The 23,339-nt window shown below is 45.7% G+C and overlaps 2 protein-coding genes across 2 annotated transcripts in view; both read left to right on the top strand.

Moving 5' to 3' along the window:
* The window catches only part of mus81 (MUS81 structure-specific endonuclease subunit), a 66,522-nt gene extending 46,830 nt beyond the window's left edge, over positions 1-19,692 (top strand). The window contains exons 15-17 of the mRNA XM_046320436.1: positions 8,158-8,241; positions 8,315-8,374; positions 19,554-19,692. Coding sequence (XP_046176392.1) covers positions 8,158-8,241; positions 8,315-8,374; positions 19,554-19,692 — 283 coding nt within the window. The remainder of the gene's footprint in view (positions 1-8,157; positions 8,242-8,314; positions 8,375-19,553) is intronic.
* The window catches only part of LOC124008854 (transmembrane protein 151B-like), a 51,501-nt gene continuing 47,531 nt past the window's right edge, over positions 19,370-23,339 (top strand). The window contains exon 1 of the mRNA XM_046320435.1: positions 19,370-19,814. Coding sequence (XP_046176391.1) covers positions 19,743-19,814 — 72 coding nt within the window. The 5' untranslated portion in view covers positions 19,370-19,742. The remainder of the gene's footprint in view (positions 19,815-23,339) is intronic.

Raw genomic sequence — 23,339 nt, 5'->3', positions numbered from 1 at the left:
CATAGTTTCTCCTCTAGTCACTGACCCATAGTTTCTCCTCCAGTCACTGACCCATAGTTTCTCCTCCAGTCACTGACCCATAGTTTCCCCTCTAGTCACTGACCCGTAGATTCTCCTCTAGTCACTGACCCATAGTTTCCCCCATAGTTTCTCCTCTAGTCACTGACCCATAGTTTCTCCTCCAGTCACTGACCCATAGTTTCTCCTCTAGTCACTGACCCATAGTTTCTCCTCTAGTCACTGACCCATAGTTTCTCCTCTAGTCACTGACCCATAGTTTCTCCTCTAGTCACTGACCCATAGTTTCTCCTCTAGTCACTGACCCATAGTTTCCCCATAGTTTCACTGACCCATAGTTTCTCCTCTAGTCACTGACCCATAGTTTCTCCTCCAGTCACTGACCCATAGTTTCCCTCTAGTCACTGACCCATAGTTTCTCCTCTAGTCACTGACCCATAGTTTCTCCTCTAGTCACTGACCCATAGTTTCTCCTCTAGTCACTGACCCATAGTTTCTCCTCCAGTCACTGACCCATAGTTTCTCCTCTAGTCACTGACCCATAGTTTCTCCTCTAGTCACTGACCCATAGTTTCTCCTCTAGTCACTGACCCATAGTTTCCCCTCCAGTCACTGACCCATAGTTTCCCCTCTAGTCACTGACCCATAGTTCTCCTCTAGTCACTGACCCATAGTTTCTCCTCTAGTCACTGACCCATAGTTTCTCCTCCAGTCACTGACCCATAGTTTCTCCTCTAGTCACTGACCCATAGTTTCTCCTCTAGTCACTGACCCATAGTTTCTCCTCTAGTCACTGACCCATAGTTTCTCCTCTAGTCACTGACCCATAGTTTCTCCTCTAGTCACTGACCCATAGTTTCTCCTCCAGTCACTGACCCATAGTTTCTCCTCTAGTCACTGACCCATAGTTTCTCCTCCAGTCACTGACCCATAGTTTCCCCAGTCACTGACCCATAGTTTCTCCTCTAGTCACTGACCCATAGTTTCCCTCTAGTCACTGACCCATAGTTTCTCCTCTAGTCACTGACCCATACCCATAGTTTCCCCCATAGTTTCTCCTCTAGTCACTGACCCATAGTTTCTCCTCCAGTCACTGACCCATAGTTTCTCCCTCTAGTCACTGACCCGTAGTTTCTCCTCTAGTCACTGACCCATACCCATAGTTTCTCCTCTAGTCACTGACCCATAGTTTCTCCTCCAGTCACTGACCCATAGTTTCTCCTCTAGTCACTGACCCATAGTTTCTCCTCTAGTCACTGACCCATAGTTTCTCCTCTAGTCACTGACCCATAGTTTCTCCTCCAGTCACTGACCCATAGTTTCCCCTCTAGTCACTGACCCGTAGATTCTCCTCTAGTCACTGACCCATAGTTTCCCCCCATAGTTTCTCCTCTAGTCACTGACCCATAGTTTCACCTCCAGTCACTGACCCATAGTTTCTCCTCTAGTCACATAGTTTCTCCTCTAGTCACTGACCCATAGTTCACCTCCAGTCACTGACCCATAGTTTCTCCTCCAGTCACTGACCCATAGTTCACCTCCAGTCACTGACCCATAGTTCACCTCTAGTCACTGACCCATAGTTTCACCTCCAGTCACTGACCCATAGTTTCTCCTCTAGTCACTGACCCATAGTTTCTCCTCTAGTCACATAGACCCAGTCACTGACCCATAGTTCACCTCCAGTCACTGACCCATAGTTTCTCCTCTAGTCACTGACCCATAGTTTCCCCTCTAGTCACTGACCCATAGTTTCCCCCTCTAGTCACTGACCCGTAGTTTCTCCTCTAGTCACATAGTTTCTCCTCTAGTCACTGACCCATAGTTTCCCCTCCAGTCACTGACCCATAGTTTCCCCTCCAGTCACTGACCCATAGTTTCTCCTCTAGTCACTGACCCGTAGTTTCTCCTCCAGTCACTGACCCATAGTTTCTCCTCCAGTCACTGACCCATAGTTTCTCCTCTAGTCACTGACCCATAGTTTCTCCTCTAGTCACTGACCCATAGTTTCTCCTCTAGTCACTGACCCATAGTTTCTCCTCTAGTCACTGACCCATAGTTTCTCCTCTAGTCACTGACCCATAGTTTCTCCTCTAGTCACTGACCCATAGTTTCTCCTCTAGTCACTGACCCATAGTTTCTCCTCTAGTCACTGACCCATAGTTTCTCCTCTAGTCACTGACCCATAGTTTCTCCTCTAGTCACTGACCCATAGTTTCCCCTCTAGTCACTGACCCATAGTTTCTCCTCTAGTCACTGACCCATAGTTTCTCCTCTAGTCACTGACCCATAGTTTCCCCTCCAGTCACTGACCCATAGTTTCCCCTCTAGTCACTGACCCGTAGTTTCTCCTCCAGTCACTGACCCATAGTTTCCCCTCCAGTCACTGACCCGTAGTTTCCCCTCCAGTCACTGACCCATAGTTTCTCCTCTAGTCACTGACCCATAGTTTCTCCTCTAGTCACTGACCCATAGTTTCTCCTCTAGTCACTGACCCATAGTTTCTCCTCTAGTCACTGACCCATAGTTTCTCCTCTAGTCACTGACCCATAGTTTCCCCTCCAGTCACTGACCCATAGTTTCTCCTCTAGTCACTGACCCATAGTTTCTCCTCTAGTCACTGACCCATAGTTTCTCCTCTAGTCACTGACCCATAGTTTCCCTCCAGTCACTGACCCATAGTTTCCCTCCAGTCACTGACCCATAGTTTCTCCTCCAGTCACTGACCCATAGTTTCCCCTCCAGTCACTGACCCATAGTTTCTCCTCCAGTCACTGACCCATAGTTTCTCCTCCAGTCACTGACCCATAGTTTCCCTCCAGTCACTGACCCATAGTTTCTCCTCTAGTCACTGACCCATAGTTTCTCCTCTAGTCACTGACCCATAGTTTCACCTCCAGTCACTGACCCATAGTTTCTCCTCTAGTCACATAGTTTCTCCTCTAGTCACTGACCCATAGTTCACCTCCAGTCACTGACCCATAGTTTCTCCTCTAGTCACTGACCCATAGTTCACCTCCAGTCACTGACCCATAGTTCACCTCCAGTCACTGACCCATAGTTTCCCCTCCAGTCACTGACCCATAGTTTCCCCTCCAGTCACTGACCCATAGTTTCCCCTCCAGTCACTGACCCATAGTTTCACCTCCAGTCACTGACCCATAGTTTCCCCTCCAGTCACTGACCCATAGTTTCCCCTCCAGTCACTGACCCATAGTTTCTCCTCTAGTCACTGACCCATAGTTTCTCCTCTAGTCACTGACCCATAGTTCACCTCCAGTCACTGACCCATAGTTTCTCCTCTAGTCACTGACCCATAGTTTCCCCTCTAGTCACTGACCCATAGTTTCCCCTCTAGTCACTGACCCATAGTTTCTCCTCTAGTCACTGACCCATAGTTTCCCCTCCAGTCACTGACCCATAGTTTCTCCTCTAGTCACTGACCCGTAGTTTCTCCTCCAGTCACTGACCCATAGTTTTCCCTCCAGTCACTGACCCATAGTTTCCCCTCTAGTCACTGACCCATAGTTTCTCCTCTAGTCACTGACCCATAGTTTCTCCTCTAGTCACTGACCCGTAGTTTCTCCTCTAGTCACTGACCCATAGTTTCCCCCATAGTTTCTCCTCTAGTCACTGACCCATAGTTTCTCCTCCAGTCACGGACCCATAGTTTCCCCTCTAGTCACTGACCCGTAGTTTCTCCTCTAGTCACTGACCCATAGTTTCCCCCATAGTTTCTCCTCTAGTCACTGACCCATAGTTTCTCCTCCAGTCACTGACCCATAGTTTCTCCTCTAGTCACTGACCCATAGTTTCTCCTCTAGTCACTGACCCATAGTTTCTCCTCTAGTCACTGACCCATAGTTTCTCCTCTAGTCACTGACCCATAGTTTCTCCTCCAGTCACTGACCCATAGTTTCCCCTCTAGTCACTGACCCGTAGATTCTCCTCTAGTCACTGACCCATAGTTTCCCCCATAGTTTCTCCTCTAGTCACTGACCCATAGTTTCACCTCCAGTCACTGACCCATAGTTTCTCCTCTAGTCACATAGTTTCTCCTCTAGTCACTGACCCATAGTTCACCTCCAGTCACTGACCCATAGTTTCTCCTCTAGTCACTGACCCATAGTTTCTCCTCTAGTCACTGACCCATAGTTTCCCCTCTAGTCACTGACCCATAGTTTCTCCTCTAGTCACATAGTTTCTCCTCTAGTCACTGACCCATAGTTCACCTCCAGTCACTGACCCATAGTTTCTCCTCTAGTCACTGACCCATAGTTTCTCCTCTAGTCACTGACCCATAGTTTCCCTCTAGTCACTGACCCATAGTTTCCCTCTAGTCACTGACCCATAGTTTCTCCTCTAGTCACTGACCCATAGTTTCTCCTCTAGTCACTGACCCATAGTTTCTCCTCTAGTCACTGACCCATAGTTTCTCCTCTAGTCACTGACCCATAGTTTCTCCTCTAGTCACTGACCCATAGTTTCTCCTCTAGTCACTGACCCATAGTTTCTCCTCTAGTCACTGACCCATAGTTTCTCCTCTAGTCACTGACCCATAGTTTCTCCTCTAGTCACTGACCCATAGTTTCTCCTCTAGTCACTGACCCATAGTTTCTCCTCTAGTCACTGACCCACAGTTTCTCCTCTAGTCACTGACCCATAGTTTCCCCCATAGTTTCCCCTCTAGTCACTGACCCATAGTTTCCCCTCCAGTCACTGACCCATAGTTTCTCCTCTAGTCACATAGTTTCTCCTCCAGTCACTGACCCATAGTTTCTCCTCTAGTCACTGACCCATAGTTTCCCCTCCAGTCACTGACCCATAGTTTCTCCTCTAGTCACTGACCCATAGTTTCCCCCATAGTTTCCCCTCTAGTCACTGACCCATAGTTTCCCCTCCAGTCACTGACCCATAGTTTCTCCTCTAGTCACTGACCCATTTGAAGCATTTCTCTTGTCTAGAAGTTAGAGGGCTGGTTCCTCCGTTGATGTAGGTGAGAGAGGGCTGGTTCCTCCGTTGATGTAGGTGAGAGAGGGCTGGTTCCTCTGTTGATGTAGGTGAGAGAGGGCTGGTTCCTCCGTTGATGTAGGTGAGAGGGCTGGTTCCTCCGTTGATGTAGGTGAGAGGGCTGGTTCCTCCGTTGACGTAGGTGAGAGGGCTGGTTCCTCCCGTAGGTGAGAGGGCTGGTTCCTCCTGGACGTAGGTGAGAGGGCTGGTTCCTCCCAGGTGAGAGGGCTGGTTCCTCCGTTGACGTAGGTGAGAGGGCTGGTTCCTCCTCTAGGTGAGAGGGCTGGTTCCTCCATTAGGTGAGAGGGCTGGTTCCTCCGTTGACGTAGGTGAGAGGGCTGGTTCCTCCGTTGACGTAGGTGAGAGGGCTGGTTCCTCCGTTGACGTAGGTGAGAGGGCTGGTTCCTCCGTTGACGTAGGTGAGAGGGCTGGTTCCTCCGTTGACGTAGGTGAGAGGGCTGGTTCCTCGTAGGTGAGAGGGCTGGTTCCTCCGTTGACGTAGGTGAGAGGGCTGGTTCCTCCGTTGACGTAGGTGAGAGGGCTGGTTCCTCCGTTGACGTAGGTGAGAGGGCTGGTTCCTCCGTTGACGTAGGTGAGAGGGCTGGTTCCTCCGTTGACGTAGGTGAGAGGGCTGGTTCCTCCGTTGACGTAGGTGAGAGGGCTGGTTCCTCCGTTGAGGTAGGTGAGAGGGCTGGTTCCTCCGTTGACGTAGGTGAGAGGGCTGGTTCCTCCGTTGACGTAGGTGAGAGGGCTGGTTCCTCCGTTGAGGTAGGTGAGAGGGCTTGTTCCTCCGTTGAGGTAGGTGAGAGGGCTGGTTCCTCCGTTGAGGTAGGTGAGAGGGCTGGTTCCTCCGTTGAGGTAGGTGAGAGGGCTGGTTCCTCCGTTGAGGTAGGTGAGAGGGCTGGTTCCTCCGTTGAGGTAGGTGAGAGGGCTGGTTCCTCCGTTGAGGTAGGTGAGAGGGCTGGTTCCTCCGTTGAGGTAGGTGAGAGGGCTGGTTCCTCCGTTGAGGTAGGTGAGAGGGCTGGTTCCTCCGTTGAGGTAGGTGAGAGGGCTGGTTCCTCCGTTGAGGTAGGTGAGAGGGCTGGTTCCTCCGTTGACGTAGGTGAGAGGGCTGGTTCCTCCGTTGAGGTAGGTGAGAGGGCTGGTTCCTCCGTTGAGGTAGGTGAGAGGGCTGGTTCCTCCGTTGACGTAGGTGAGAGGGCTGGTTCCTCCGTTGACGTAGGTGAGAGGGCTGGTTCCTCCGTTGACGTAGGTGAGAGGGCTGGTTCCTCCGTTGACGTAGGTGAGAGGGCTGGTTCCTCCGTTGACGTAGGTGAGAGGGCTGGTTCCTCCGTTGACGTAGGTGAGAGGGCTGGTTCCTCCGTTGACGTAGGTGAGAGGGCTGGTTCCTCCGTTGACGTAGGTGAGAGGGCTGGTTCCTCCGTTGACGTAGGTGAGAGGGCTGGTTCCTCCGTTGACGTAGGTGAGAGAGGGCTGGTTCCCCCCAGGTAGGCTAGTTGAGAACACCTTTATTTAACCAGGTGGGCTAGTAGAGAACACCTTTATTTAACCAGGTGGGCCAGTTGAGAACACCTTTATTTAACCAGGTGGGCCAGTTGAGAACACCTTTATTTAACCAGGTGGGCCAGTTGAGAACGCCTTTATTTAACCAGGTGGGCCAGTTGAGAACGCCTTTATTTAACCAGGTGGGCCAGTTGAGAACGCCTTTATTTAACCAGGTGGGCCAGTTGAGAACGCCTTTATTTAACCAGGTGGGCCAGTTGAGAACGCCTTTATTTAACCAGGTGGGCCAGTTGAGAACGCCTTTATTTAACCAGGTGGGCCAGTTGAGAACGCCTTTATTTAACCAGGTGGGCCAGTTGAGAACGCCTTTATTTAACCAGGTGGGCCAGTTGAGAACACCTTTATTTAACCAGGTGGGCCAGTTGAGAACGCCTTTATTTAACCAGGTGGGCCAGTTGAACGCCTTTATTTAACCAGGTGGGCCAGTTGAGAACGCCTTTATTTAACCAGGTGGGCCAGTTGAGAACGCCTTTATTTAACCAGGTGGGCCAGTTGAGAACGCCTTTATTTAACCAGGTGGGCCAGTTGAGAACGCCTTTATTTAACCAGGTGGGCCAGTTGAGAACGCCTTTATTTAACCAGGTGGGCCATTTGAGAACGCCTTTATTTAACAAGGTGGGCCAGTTGAGAACGCCTTTATTTAACCAGGTGGGCCAGTTGAGAACACCTTTATTTAACCAGGTGGGCCAGTTGAGAACGCCTTTATTTAACCAGGTGGGCCAGTTGAGAACGCCTTTATTTAACCAGGTGGGCTAGTTGAGAACACCTTTATTTAACCAGGTGGGCTAGTTGAGAACACCTTTATTTAACCAGGTGGGCTAGTTGAGAACACCTTTATTTAACCAGGTGGGCTAGTTGAGAACACCTTTATTTAACCAGGTGGGCTAGTTGAGAACACCTTTATTTAACCAGGTGGGCCAGTTTAGAACGCCTTTATTTAACCAGGTGGGCCAGTTTAGAGCGCCTTTATTTAACCAGGTGGGCCAGTTGAGAACACCTTTATTTAACCAGGTGGGCCAGTTGAGAACGCCTTTATTTAACCAGGTAGGCTAGTTGAGAACAAGTTCTCATTTACAACTGATACCTGGCCAAGATAAAGCAACGCAGTGCGACACAAACAACAACACAGAGTTACACATGGAGTAAACAAACATACAGTCAATAACACAATAATGTCTATATACAGTGAGTGCGAATGAGGTAAGAGAGGTAAGACAATAAATAGGCTGTAGTGGCGAAGTAATTACAATTTAGCAATTAAACACTGGAATGGTAGATGTGCAGAAGATGGATGTACTCGTCGAGATACTGGGGTGAAAAGGAGCAAATTATAAATAACAATTTGGGGATGAGGTAGTTGGATGGGCTATTTACAGATGGGCTATTTACAGATGGGCTATTTACAGATGGGCTATAGTTGTGTTCTTGTTGACTAGAAATGGCATACCAGCAAGTCCTTTATCTCTCTCTCATCCCTCTCTCCTCTCATCTCTCTCTCATCCCTCTCTCCTCTCTCTCTCTCATCCCTCTCCTCTCTCTCATCTCTCTCTCCTCTCATCCCTCCAGTCTGTTGAAAGCATATGAGCAGTGCCCCAGCGACACAGAAAGAGAGAAACTACTCTCCTCCATCCGATATGGAAAACTGAAAAGGTGAGAAGGTATGAAAAGAACTGCAGACGTTGATTTAATGGACTGCTTATTGTTGGTTCTGTTTGCATTTCAGGAACTTGGGTCCAGCTTTGAGTCGCACAGTTTACCAGCTCTACTGTACGAAAGGAGCACTGTCATCACACAGACAACACACACATACATACACACACACACACCACTCACACTCACACACCACAACACACACATACACACACACACCACAACACACTCTCGCTCACACACATCACAACACACACATCACAACACACACACACACCACAACACACTCTCGCTCACACCACAACAACACAACACACACAAACACACACACACACCACAACACACACACACCTCTACAACGTAGTGGTTCAGTCATTCCCTGCCAATGTAAACCTATATGTAAATGCTGTTATTGTTGTGATTTTTCTACTATTTTCTAGTCAAGTAACGGGGCGGCAGGGTAGCCTAGTGGTTAGAGCGTTGGACTAGTGACCGGAAGGTTGCAAGTTCGAATCCCTGAGCTGACAAGGTACAAATCTGTCGTTCTGCCCCTGAACAAGGCAGTTAACCCACTGTTCCTAGGCCGTCATTGAAAATAAGAATTTGTTCTTAACTGACTTGCCTGGTAAAATAAAGGATAAAATAAAGTATTATTTTAAAAAGTTCCAGAAATTATGTTTAAGAATGAATTAAAGTCTTGGCTGTAGTTTGGAGAAATATTCTTTGTTGTTGTCATCACTGTTATAAATGCATTTATTACCCATAACTCCCAGAGCTGTTCCAGTTTATCACATTAAAGCATTAAAGCATTTTCTGCTTAAAACAGCCCTGATATACTGAGTGTACAAAACATTAGGAACACCTACTCTTTCCATGAGACTGACCAGGTCAATCCAGGTGAAAACTATGATCCCTTATTGATGTCACTTGTTAAATCCAATGTTCCAATCCACTTCAGTCAGTGCTGATGAAGAGGAGGGACAGGTTCAGTCAGTGCTGATGAAGAGGAGGGACAGGTTCAGTCAGTGCTGATGAAGAGGAGGGACAGGTTCAGTCAGTGCTGATGAAGAGGGACAGGTTCAGTCAGTGCTGATGAAGAGGAGGGACAGGTTCAGTCAGTGCTGATGAAGAGGAGGGACGGGTTCAGTCAGTGCTGATGAAGAGGAGACTGGGTCAGTGCTGATGAAGGTTCAGTAAGTGCTGATGAAAGAGGAGGGATGGGTGAAGAGGAGACTGGTTCAGTGCTGATGAAGAAGAGGGACGGGTTCAGTCAGTGCTGATGAAGAGGGACGGGTTCAGTCAGTGCTGATGAAGAGTAGGGACAGGTTCAGTCAGTGCTGATGAAGAGGAGGGACGGGTTCAGTCAGTGCTGATGAAGAGGAGGAGACGGGTTCAGTGTTGATGAAGAGGAGACTGGTTCAGTGCTGATGAAGAGTAGGAGAAGGGTTCAGTCAGTGCTGATGAAGAGGAGATGGGTTCAGTGCTGATGAAGAGGAGGAGACGGGTTCAGTCAGTGCTGATGAAGAGGAGGAGAAGGGTTCAGTCAGTGCTGATGAAGAGGAGGAGATGGGTTCAGTGTGCTGATGAAGAGGAGACTGGTTCAGTGCTGATGAAGAGTAGGAGAAGGGTTCAGTGTTGATGAAGAGGAGGAGACGGGTTCAGTGTTGATGAAGAGGAGGAGACGGGTTCAGTGCTGATGAAGAGGAGGAGACGGGTTCAGTGCTGATGAAGAGTAGGAGAAGGGTTCAGTCAGTGCTGATGAAGAGGGACAGTGGCGACACGTCATTCTGGTTTGAACCTTTTAAGCTGAAAATAAAAGTGAGTTTTTATGTTATCTTGGCGTTGATACGTGTGTCACACATCAGTTTGCAGAGAATGTAAACAATGTAATAAAGCCGCATACAAACCATGGTCTCTTTTTTATATAATAATAATAATATTTATTAATTTTTGTTTTGTTTTCTTGAGTAAGGCAGCTCCAAAATACAGGTGTTTAAGTCCAGCTCAGCTGCTTTCTGTGGTGGTGGGGCTGAAAGAGGAAGATACGGAGCTTAGGGGTTGATGTTCTGTAGTTGAGCTGTGATTGGCCCAGTTTTCTGTCACTCATGAGGACACTACGTCACCGCAAAATCTACGGGGAGAGTTTGAAAATTCAAACCCATTGGGTGCTGCAACAGCAGTTACATTAAGAAGTGACCATCCAAGAAGGCTCAAGGTCATTGGCCACAGATAAAATGACATCAGATCACGTGATATCTACCGTGTCTTTGATTGGACTGGTCATGTCAACAACATACATTCTAAATCTCAGCTGGCAAGCGAGACAATCGTCATGAATCACGTCGAGAATCTCCTGTCAAATCCTTTTTTAACCCCTTGTCATATGAAGATGAATTATAGATAAAAATGTATCGGTGCTCATCGGCCATAGAACATAAACAGCAGGGTAGCCTAGTGGTTAGAGCGTTGGACTAGTAACCAAAAGGTTTTGCAGCTGACGAGGTACAAATCTGTCGTTCTGCCCCTGAACAGGCAGTTAACCCACTGTTTCTAGGCTGTCATTGAAAATAAGAATTTGTTCTTAACTGACTTGCCTAGTTAAATAAATAAAAATTACAAAACTGGAAAATCGCAAATCCAACAATGAGTGGTTTGGAAGGAATCAGTGGCTAACTGCAAGATTTTCAAAGCAATCACTATACTGCTATTCAGTGGAGTAGCTGTGTGGTCCCAAGTCTGGGTTTAAGGGTCTCTTTTCCAAGCTTAAAATGATTAACATTGGCCATGCTGTCAATGAAGCGTGATTTGTGCCGTGTTCAAAACAACTGGAAACTGGGAAATATGACTTCAGTGAGTTCAAGACATCGGGAACAAATGAGCTCCGACTGAGAAAATACTTTGTCAAATGGTCATCCAACTCAGAATTACAACTCGGGACTCTTTCTAGGGCTACGACCTGAAGATCACTGACGTCTTGATTCAACCTTGTTTCCAGTTGTCTTGAAAGCAGCATAAATCCAGAGAATGACAGACTTTGATGACAAAGTTTGATGACAGAATTAGCCCACGAAGGACCGCCGTGCCACCTTCCTGTTCAAGTGAGCACATCACAAGGTGAATCCAAATATGTCTTGTATGCTGCTGCATTAATGATGTAACATGCCAAGGAGATATGTATACTGTAGCTAAGAAAGTAATACTTAGTGTATGTTGTGTAGTAAGCTGTTAGTAGCCCATGTGCCTCACCCTGATAATTTGGTCTATTTTCACCTCTTAATTTCACCTACTGTTCTGACTTGGTGGTGCACATGTAGCCTATAACCTGTTTTAGAGAAATGTAATTATTGAATATTGTAAGAGCTTTAACTGTCTCCTTATATGCCCCCTTTATTTATCTTACGGTTCTGACTTGGTGTACAGGGAGAATACTTTAATTGTTTCAGAAATGATGTAATATGCCAGCAGGGTTGAGGTGTAACTGATGACTAACATGTAAGGGATTCCTTTACATTACCAGAAAAAAAATATTGTAATCAGATTAGATACTTTTGAAAAACTTGATTACTTTTACATTCAAAAGGGATGTTTGCGAGAATATATATATATTTTTAAAATAAATAATTATGTTATTTGAATGACATTCAAATCAGCATTGAAAAAGGACCACGTTTACATTTGTTAAATGTGAGCGAGTCTGACCATAATTCAGAGACCACTATGATGTCAGAGACCACTATGATGACAGATCAAATGTGTTTGATGGATTGTGGGAAAAGAGCAAGAATAGGCTTTTGTAGGCTACAGTAAGTACCAAGCTATGTCGTCCAATGGTGCGACTGCTGTCGGCATCCAACGATGAACCAACTTGAATAAACGCTTGGAGGTCAGGATGACAGCAGTGGTGTTGTCTACAGCGATACGGATGTCACTTCTTATTGATATCTACACAGCACATTGATGTGAATCACACTGCTGCTCTTTCATTTAGCTATTTGCGCTTTACGGATTGTGGTGATTCTGGACGGCTGTTCACAAATCTAAATGTGTATTTGAACCCAATAATGGTTGAATTCAAGAAGTTTAAGCTGCGTATCATTCATTGTTTTTCAAATCAGTGGACAGCCAGTGAAAAATGTGATCTGGCAACAGCTGCATATTGGGGATCCCAGCCTATAGAATAACAGCTGCATATTGGGGATCCCAGCCTATAGAATAACAGCTGCATATTGGGGATCCCAGCCTATAGAATAACAGCTGTATAGTGCAGATCCCAGCCTATAGAATAACAGCTGCATATTGGGGATCCCAGCCTATAGAATAACAGCTGTATAGTGCAGATCCCAGCCTATAGAATAACAGCTGCATATTGGGGATCCCAGCCTATAGAATAACAGCTGTATAGTGGGGATCCCAGCCTATAGAATAACAGCTGTATAGTAGGGATCCCAGCCTATAGAATAACAGCTGCATATTGCAGATCCCAGCCTTTGGAACAACAGCTGTATAGTGGGGATCCCAGCCTATGGAATAACAGCTGTACAGTGCAGATCCCAGCCTATAGAATAACAGCTGTATAGTGTAGACCCCAGCCTATAGAACAACAGCTGCATAGTGCAGATCCCAGCCTATGGAATAGCAGCTGCATATTGCAGATCCCAGCCTATGGAATAGCAGCTGCATAGTGCAGATCCCAGCCTATGGAATAGCAGCTGCATAGTGCAGATCTCAGCCTATGGAATAACAGCTGCATATTGCAGATCCCAGCCTATGGAATAGCAGCTGCATAGTGCAGATCCCAGCCTATGGAATAGCAGCTGCATAGTGCAGATCCCAGCCTATGGAATAACAGCTGCATATTGCAGATCCCAGCCTATGGAATAAAAGTGAAACATTCGTAGGACTAATGTCATGCTCAAACTCGCACACTTTTAATAGACTTAAAGGGGCAATCTGTAGTTGCTACATCCATTTTTGGATTTATTATAAATTATATATATTTTTTTATATTCATTGATTCTTGAAGAATATAACTTATTCGTGAACTTAGTTCAGTTGTCACACTCCATGAGGGCCCAAAATATAAGCTTGTTTTACTCCAATGTTTTAAACATTGTAAATGTAAACAAACACTGCATAGCCTCATAACATGGTTAAAACTATATTTTTTTTATATAATTGATGGTCAGTCCTTGCATCCATAGCTTTGTCTATTCATCTGAGAGTGGTTAGATTTCTCCAGGCCCATCCCTCAGCTATTTACCAAAACAGAGACGGGGCAGTCGTTTTGTTATTGTTTCATGTTGTGGATTTGCACTTAGTAATACTACGTGTATGATGTGTAGTAAGCTGTTAGTCCATGTGCCTCACCCAAATAATTTGTCCCTTTTCCCTCTCATAATTTAGCCTACTGTTCTGACCTGGTAGAGCATATGTAGCCCATAACCTGTTTTAGATAAATGTTATCATCGAATATTGTAAGAGCTTTCATTGTTTGCTTATAAGCCCTCTTTATTTATCCTATGGTTCTGACTTGGTGTACAGGGAGAATACTGAAGAACGACCCATGTTCTGAATTCTGTCGCTGTACATTTCAAATGTGCTGAACAGATTTTTTAAAAACGTTTATTTAACTAGGCAAGTCAGTTCAGAACAAATTCTTATTTTACACTGAAGTCCTTCAGCAGCCAAACCCTTCCCTAACCTACGGGACTCCCAATCACAGCCGGTTGTGATACAGCCTGGGATCAAACCAGGGTCTGTAGTGATGCCTCTAGCGTCAAGATAAAGTGCCATAGACCGCTGCGCCACTCGGGAGCCACTAATAGCTATATTGACTACATCCGTCTTTGCTCGCTCATTAATGTCTTCATCGGAATAACGAATTGCCTCTTATCCATTCGTTCTCCCCTTATGCCATAGTGTGTACATCTCAATTGTCAGTAGAATAAAACACATTTGTTTAAGCAAGTCAGCAATAATAGTTATGTTTTCTTAAAAGGCAGAAAATGAGACTGAATGAACTGTTTCGCTGCCAGACAAGGCTCCACTGAAAGCCAGGTGTAGCAGTGGTAAGGTGTTGGGACTCTGCTGATAGCCAGGTGTAGCAGTGGTAAGGTGTTGGGACTCTGCTGATAGCCAGGTGTAGCAGTGGTAAGGTGTTGGGACTCTACTGATAGCCAGGTGTAACAGTGGTAAGGTGTTGGGACTCTGCTGATAGCCAGGTGTAGCAGTGGTAAGGTGTTGGGACTCTGCTGATAGCCAGGTGTAGCAGTGGTAAGGTGTTGGGACTCTGCTCATAGCCAGGTGTAGCAGTGGTAAGGTGTTGGGACTCTGCTGATAGCCAGGTGTAGCAGTGGTAAGGTGTTGGGACTCTGCTCATAGCCAGGTGTAGCAGTGGTAAGGTGTTGGGACTCTGCTGATAGCCAGGTGTAGCAGTGGTAAGGTGTTGGGACTCTGCTGATAGCCAGGTGTAGCAGTGGTAAGGTGTTGGGACTCTGCTGATAGCCAGGTGTAGCAGTGGTAAGGTGTTGGGACTCTGCTGATAGCCAGATGTAGCAGTGGTAAGGTGTTGGGACTCTGCTGTTGGGACAGGTGTAGCAGTGGTAAGGTGTTGGGACTCTGCTGATAGCCAGGTGTAGCAGTGGTAAGGTGTTGGGACTCTGCTGTTGGGACAGGTGTAGCAGTGGTAAGGTGTTGGGACTCTGCTGATAGCCAGGTGTAGCAGTGGTAAGGTGTTGGGACTCTGCTGATAGCCAGGTGTAGCAGTGGTAAGGTGTTGGGACTCTGCTGATAACCAGGTGTAGCAGTGGTAAGGTGTTGGGACTCTGCTGATAGCCAGGTGTAGCAGTGGTAAGGTGTTGGGACTCTGCTGATAGCCAGGTGTAGCAGTGGTAAGGTGTTGGGACTCTGCTGATAGCCAGGTGTAGCAGTGGTAAGGTGTTGGGACTCTGCTGATAACCAGGTGTAGCAGTGGTAAGGTGTTGGGACTCTGCTGATAGCCAGGTGTAGCAGTGGTAAGGTGTTGGGACTCTGCTGATAGCCAGGTTTAGCAGTGGTAAGGTGTTGGGACTCTGCTGATAACCAGGTGTAGCAGTGGTAAGGTGTTGGGACTCTGCTGATAGCCAGGTTTAGCAGTGGTAAGGTGTTGGGACTCTGCTGTTGGGACAGGTGTAGCAGTGGTAAGGTGTTGGGACTCTGCTGTTGGGACAGGTGTAGCAGTGGTAAGGTGTTGGGACTCTGCTGATAGCCAGGTGTTGCAGTGGTAAGGTGTTGGGACTCTGCTGAGAGCCAGGTGTAGCAGTGGTAAGGTGTTGGGACTCTGCTGATAGCCAGGTGTTGCAGTGGTAAGGTGTTGGGACTCTGCTGATAGCCAGGTGTTGCAGTGGTAAGGTGTTGGGACTCTGCTGATAGCCAGGTGTTGCAGTGGTAAGGTGTTGGGACTCTGCTGTTGGGACAGGTGTAGCAGTGGTAAGGTGTTGGGACTCTGCTGATAGCCAGGTGTTGCAGTGGTAAGGTGTTGGGACTCTGCTGTTGGGACAGGTGTAGCAGTGGTAAGGTGTTGGGACTCTGCTGTTGGGACAGGTGTAGCAGTGGTAAGGTGTTGGGACTCTGCTGTTGGGACAGGTGTAGCAGTGGTAAGGTGTTGGGACTCTGCTGTTGGGACAGGTGTAGCAGTGGTAAGGTGTTGGGACTCTGCTGTTGGGACAGGTGTAGCAGTGGTAAGGTGTTGGGACTCTGCTGTTGGGACAGGTGTAGCAGTGGTAAGGTGTTGGGACTCTGCTGATAACCAGGTGTAGCAGTGGTAAGGTGTTGGGACTCTGCTGATAGCCAGGTGTAGCAGTGGTAAGGTGTTGGGACTCTACTGATAGCCAGGTGTAGCAGTGGTAAGGTGTTGGGACTCTGCTGTTGGGACAGGTGTAGCAGTGGTAAGGTGTTGGGACTCTGCTGTTGGGACAGGTGTAGCAGTGGTAAGGTGTTGGGACTCTGCTGTTGGGACAGGTGTAGCAGTGGTAAGGTGTTGGGACAGGTGTAGCAGTGGTAAGGTGTTGGGACAGGTGTAGCAGTGGTAAGGTGTTGGGACAGGTGTAGCAGTGGTAAGGTGTTGGGACAGGTGTAGCAGTGGTAAGGTGTTGGGACTCTGCTGTTGGGACAGGTGTAGCAGTGGTAAGGTGTTGGGACTCTGCTGTTGGGACAGGTGTAGCAGTGGTAAGGTGTTGGGACTCTGCTGATAACCAGGTGTAGCAGTGGTAAGGTGTTGGGACTCTGCTGATAGCCAGGTGTAGCAGTGGTAAGGTGTTGGGACTCTACTGATAGCCAGGTGTAGCAGTGGTAAGGTGTTGGGACTCTGCTGTTGGGACAGGTGTAGCAGTGGTAAGGTGTTGGGACTCTGCTGTTGGGACAGGTGTAGCAGTGGTAAGGTGTTGGGACTCTGCTGTTGGGACAGGTGTAGCAGTGGTAAGGTGTTGGGACAGGTGTAGCAGTGGTAAGGTGTTGGGACAGGTGTAGCAGTGGTAAGGTGTTGGGACAGGTGTAGCAGTGGTAAGGTGTTGGGACAGGTGTAGCAGTGGTAAGGTGTTGGGACTCTGTGCTGTTGGGACAGGTGTAGCAGTGGTAAGGTGTTGGGACTCTGCTGATAACCAGGTGTAGCAGTGGTAAGGTGTTGGGACAGGCGTGGCAGTGGTAAGGTGTTGGGACAGGTGTAGCAGTGGTAAGGTGTTGGGACTCTGCTGTTGGGACAGGTGTTAACAATTTGTAGCACTGTTTGTCACCGTTATAGTGCAATGAATATATATCTGCTAAATGGCATATATTATCATTATTATTATAATATATTGTGTTGTGTTGTGTAGTGGCTTTGCTGACATGCATTAAAAAAATGTGTTTAACCAACCAAGATTTACATGCTAAAACCCCACTATGGAGGAGACAGGTTAAAGGAGGGCTTTTAATCCTTGAGACATGGATGTGTGCTATTCAGAAGGTAGGGAAGTAGGTGCAGTAGAACACTTTTGACACCTTGTAGAGTCCATGCCACAAAGAACTGAGTACAAAGGGGGGGGGGGGGGGGTCTTAGAACACCCATTAGCAAGGTGTTCTTAATGTTTGGTATACTCAGTGTAAATTGTCTGTAGATCTAATCTACTGTGTATGTTGTTGATGTATATTAGTTATGCACCGGTTGGCTCATTACTGCAGTCCGAAGCTGTGGTTGGCGGTTTTAGGGTCATGAAATATAGTGTGGATTACATGTGTTTGATCAAATCAAATCAAAATCAAATCAAATCAAATTTATTTATATAGCCCTTCGTACATCAGCTGATATCTCAAAGTGCTGTACAGAAACCCAGCCTAAAACCCCAAACAGCAAACAATGCAGGTGTAAAAGCACGGTGGCTAGGAAAAACTCCCTAGAAAGGCCAAAACCTAGGAAGAAACCTAGAGAGGAACCGGGCTATGTGGGGTGGCCAGTCCTCTTCTGGCTGTGCCGGGTAGAGATTATAACAGAAAATGACCAAGATGTTCAAATGTTCATAAATGACCAGCATGGTCAAATAATAATAAGGCAGAACAGTTGAAACTGGAGCAGCAGCACAGTCAGGTGGACTGGGGACAGCAAGGAGCCATCATGTCAGGTAGTCCTGGGGCACGGTCCTAGGGCTCAGGTCCTCCGAGAGAGAGAAAGAAAGAGAGAATTAGAGAGAGCATATGTGGGGTGGCCAGTCCTCTTCTGGCTGTGCCGGGTGGAGATTATAACAGAACGTGGCCAAGATGTTCAAATGTTCATAAATGACCAGCATGGTTGAATAATAGTAAGGCAGAACAGTTGAAACTGGAGCAGGAGCATGGCCAGGTGGACTGGGGACAGCAAGGAGTCCTCATGTCAGGTAGTCCTGGGACATGGTCCTAGGGCCCAGGCCAGTTGAAACTGGAGCAGCAGCATGGCCAGGTGGACTGGGGACAGCAAGGAGTCATCATGTCAGGTAGTCCTGGGGCATGGTTCTAGGGCTCAGGTCCTCCGAGAGAGAGAAAGAAGGAGAGAAGGAGAGAATTAGAGAACGCACACTTAGATTTACACAGGACACCGAATAGGACAGGAGAAGTACTCCAGATAAACAAACTGACCCTAGCCCCCCGACACATAAACTACTGCAGCATAAATACTGGAGGCTGAGACAGGAGGGGTCAGGAGACACTGTGGCCCCATCCGAGGACACCCCCGGACAGGGCCAAACAGGAAGGAGTGGAATGTATTTGATAGCATTCCACTCCATTACCATGAGCCTGTCCTCCCCAATTACGATGCCACCAACCTCCTGTGGTGGATTAGTGATGCATGGGTCAGCTGTTTGGTCACCCTCACCCACAATTGCAAACTCTTTTTTTTTTAGATAGTCCTGTGTTTCTGCTTATGACTTTCCCGACTTTTCGGTCTCAGATGTTCACTTGATCACATATAATTATGCGGTTGAGAATGTTGTTCTTGTTATTAGCAAATGCTGCTTGACCAGGTGAACAAACAGCTGACCTGCCCATCTCTAAAGTATGTAGGCTATATGCTCAGGTGGTGGGTGACGTCAGTGGGCATACAAAAGGATGAGTAGGTGACACCTTCTAGTTCTAAGGAGACAAATAGAAAGAAAATAACAACCACAGATGGTTTTATCGTTGTTATTTACATTTTTTTAAATTCATAAACAGTTTACCATAGAAAAGAAATCGGTTGTTCCTGGTTTTGCCTTTTACCGAGATCGCTGTCTGCCTTCGGAAAAACATCCTCCTCCTCCTACCCATCCATCTTTCACATCAGCGCTCTCGTGCCTGCCCCTCGTGCTCACTCTGAACGAAACCGTAACCGTTGGCTAATGCCGCGTTCATGTTCGAGTCGGAACTAGGACACTCGGATATGTTCGACTTGCAAACCGGTTGAACGCGGCACGTGTATATCTACAACCAGTTAGCAAGTTGGACATTTCAGAGTGTTCTAATTCCGACTAGCACATGAACTCAGCATTAGTCATCTCGAGCGTATGCACTCACACCGCCCCACCTGCGCCTAGAACGAAGCCTAGAAGCTTCGCGTTATCACGGCCAAGCACTGAAGCGCACAGGGCCAACGAACAGACGTTAATATAATCTTTATTAACGGAAGAAATCTGGGTTTTGTCTAATCTATGCTATGTTTGTATGGGAAAGGTGAATTAATCAAACCATGGAAGGCGTGAAGATGAACCGAGAGGCACCGAGTGAATGAACTATTTTGATCCCGACAGAGACGACTTTCAGTCGGCGTGGATTATGCGCATTTGCCGCAGGCTGTACTGTCATCACTACAGTGAAACCGGATCTCGACCGGCGACGGATGGGGTGACTCCCGCAGTGCCGAGGAGGTGGTCCCAGCCTCTGGCCAGGGCCGCCACTGCTGGGGTGGGTCCCCATCCCTGGCACCGTTAACCGTAGGGCTAACGGGAGAACACGTGTCAGGGTGGAAGAGGAAAGATAAAATGCAGACGGAGGTGCCAGTACCACCGGAGACAGGAGAGGAGACCTTAGAAGACGGAGCAGGGAGAGAGGAGGTAGGGGAACACTACGGTGTGACTGACTGGTGTATAGGCTACATGGGGGACACGCGCGTTTAGCCTAATTGTATTTAAAGTCCATCAATAGATCAGACGCGCCTTTTTAATTTATCCTTCGTTTTTATAGATTTGACACCTTTGCTTCCCGTGGCCTTGTTGTTATGGGTGATGGTGCAAGTTTTACTGTAGATGACAACATGTGACTGAAGACGCATGCCTTGGCCTACTCAACACTTTTAACCTAGAAAGGAATTGCCAATTTATAGGCACGGTAGGTCTATAGTCCTATAAAAAAAACATGAGCTGGCGCACACCCAGAGAAACGTATTTTATGTTGAGGTGCTGACGAACGGGGAATAAACTAGAAGCTATAAAAAGAAACAGCTCTCTATATATAAACTCCCAGTCATTTATTGGGTAGGAAAAAACAAACCCACCAGCGTTTCTGCATCACTGTGTCTTCTTCAGGGTGATGTCATGAACGCTCGAACCAGGTTAGTTACGCAAAACGATGCAATTAGCGTAACCAATGACAACAACCAAGGGTGTGTCATAATTATTAAGTTACTTAGAATGAAATGAGTGAAACTGTTAAAAAAATATATTACTTTAATATTTAATAAAATATTACTTTTTTTTATGGCATATTAAATATATTAGGCTATGGTTATCATATGGAAACACAATTGAATATTGCACATAGTAGTAGTGTAACAGTATAACTTTAGACCGTCCCCTCTCCCATACCTGAACACCGCTAACTAGCTATCCATTACACATCCGTTACAGTAGCATCAACATACATTATTGGTTCATTCAATTATGTTTATTTTTACATTAGCATTTAAAATATATATATAATTCCACAAGATGTTTTTTTTTGTCAAAGGGGAAACTAATGTTGCCTTATAGCGCATCCAAATACATTACCACATCCAAATACATTACCACATCCAAATACATTACCACATCCAAATAGGGACAAAGCATTACCACATCCAAATACATTACCACATCCAAATACATTACTACATCCAAATACATTACCACATCCAAATACATTACCACATCCAAATACATTACCACATCCAAATACATTACCACATCCAAATAGGGACAAAGCATTACCACATCCAAATACATTACCACATCCAAATAGGGACAAAGCATTACCACATCCAAATACATTACCACATCCAAATACATTACTACATCCAAATACATTACCGCATCCAAATACATTACTACATCCAAATACATTACTACATCCAAATACATTACCACATCCAAATACATTACCACATCCAAATACATTACCACATCCAAATACATTACTACATCCAAATAGGGACAAAGCATTACCACATCCAAATACCTTACCACATCCAAATAGGGACAAAGCATTACCACATCCAAATACATTACCACATCCAAATACATTACTACATCCAAATAAGGACAAAGCATTGCCACATCCAAATACATTACTACATCCAAATAAGGACAAAGCATTACCACATCCAAATACATTACTACATCCAAATAGGGACAAAGCATTACCACATCCAAATACATTACCACATCCAAATAGGGACAAAGCATTACCACATCCAAATACATTACCACGTCCAAATACATTACCACGTCCAAATACATGACCACATCCAAATACATGACCACATCCAAATACATTACCACATCCAATTACATTACCACATCCAAATAGGGACAAAGCATTACCACATCCAAATACATTACCACATCCAAATAGGGACAAAGCATTACCACATCCAAATACATTACCACATCCAAATACATTACCACATCCAAATACATTACCACATCCAAATAGGGACAAAGCATTACCACATCCAAATACATTACCACATCCAAATACATTACCACATCCAAATACATTACCACATCCAAATACATTACCACATCCAAATACATTACCACATCTAAATACATTACCACATCCAAATACATTACCACATCCAAATACATTACCACATCCAAATACATTACCACATCCAAATACATTACCACATCCAAATACATTACCACATCCAAATGGGGACAAAGCATTACCACATCCAAATACATTACCACATCCAAATAGGGACAAAGCATTACCACATCCAAATACATTACTACATCCAAATACATTACCACATCCAAATACATTACCACATCCAAATACATTACCACATCTAAATACATTACCACATCCAAATACATTACCACATCCAAATACATTACCACATCCAAATACATTACCACATCCAAATGGGGACAAAGCATTACCACATCCAAATACATTACCACATCCAAATAGGGACAAAGCATTACCACATCCAAATACATTACTACATCCAAATACATTACCACATCCAAATACATTACCACATCCAAATAGGGACAAAGCATTACCACATCCAAATACATTACCACATCCAAATAGGGACAAAGCATTACCACATCCAAATACATTACCACATCCAAATACATTACTACATCCAAATACATTACCACATCCAAATACATTACCACATCCAAATAGGGACAAAGCATTACCACATCCAAATACATTACCACATCCAAATACATTACTACATCCAAATACATTACCACATCCAAATACATTACCACATCCAAATACATTACCACATCCAAATACATTACTACATCCAAATACATTACCACATCCAAATAGGGACAAAGCATTACCACATCCAAATACATTACCACATCCAAATACATTACCACATCCAAATACATTACTACATCCAAATACATTACTACATCCAAATACATTACCACATCCAAATACATTACCACATCCAAATACATTACCACATCCAAATACATTACCACATCCAAATACATTACCACATCCAAATAGGGACAAAGCATTACCACATCCAAATACATTACTACATCCAAATACATTACTACAGCCAAATACATTACCACATCCAAATACATTACCACATCCAAATACATTACCACATCCAAATACATTACCACATCCAAATAGGGACAAAGCATTACCACATCCAAATACATTACTACATCCAAATACATTACCACATCCAAATACATTACCACATCCAAATACATTACCACATCCAAATAGGGACAAAGCATTACCACATCCAAATACATTACCACATCCAAATAGGGACAAAGCATTACCACATCCAAATACATTACCACATCCATATACATTACTACATCCAAATACATTACCACATCCAAATACATTACCACATCCAAATAGGGACAAAGCATTACCACATCCAAATAGGGACAAAGCATTACCACATCCAAATACATTACCACATCCAAATACATTACTACATCCAAATACATTACCACATCCAAATACATTACCACATCCAAATACATTACCACATCCAAATACATTACCACATCCAAATACATTACCACATCCAAATACATTACTACATCCAAATACATTACCACATCCAAATAGGGACAAAGCATTACCACATCCAA

Source organism: Oncorhynchus gorbuscha, linkage group LG21 (assembly GCF_021184085.1).
Source record: "Oncorhynchus gorbuscha isolate QuinsamMale2020 ecotype Even-year linkage group LG21, OgorEven_v1.0, whole genome shotgun sequence".
Classification (NCBI taxonomy): Eukaryota; Metazoa; Chordata; class Actinopteri; order Salmoniformes; family Salmonidae; genus Oncorhynchus; species Oncorhynchus gorbuscha.
Note: the sequence above shows the minus strand (reverse complement) of the source record. Positions and strands in the feature narration are given on the sequence as shown.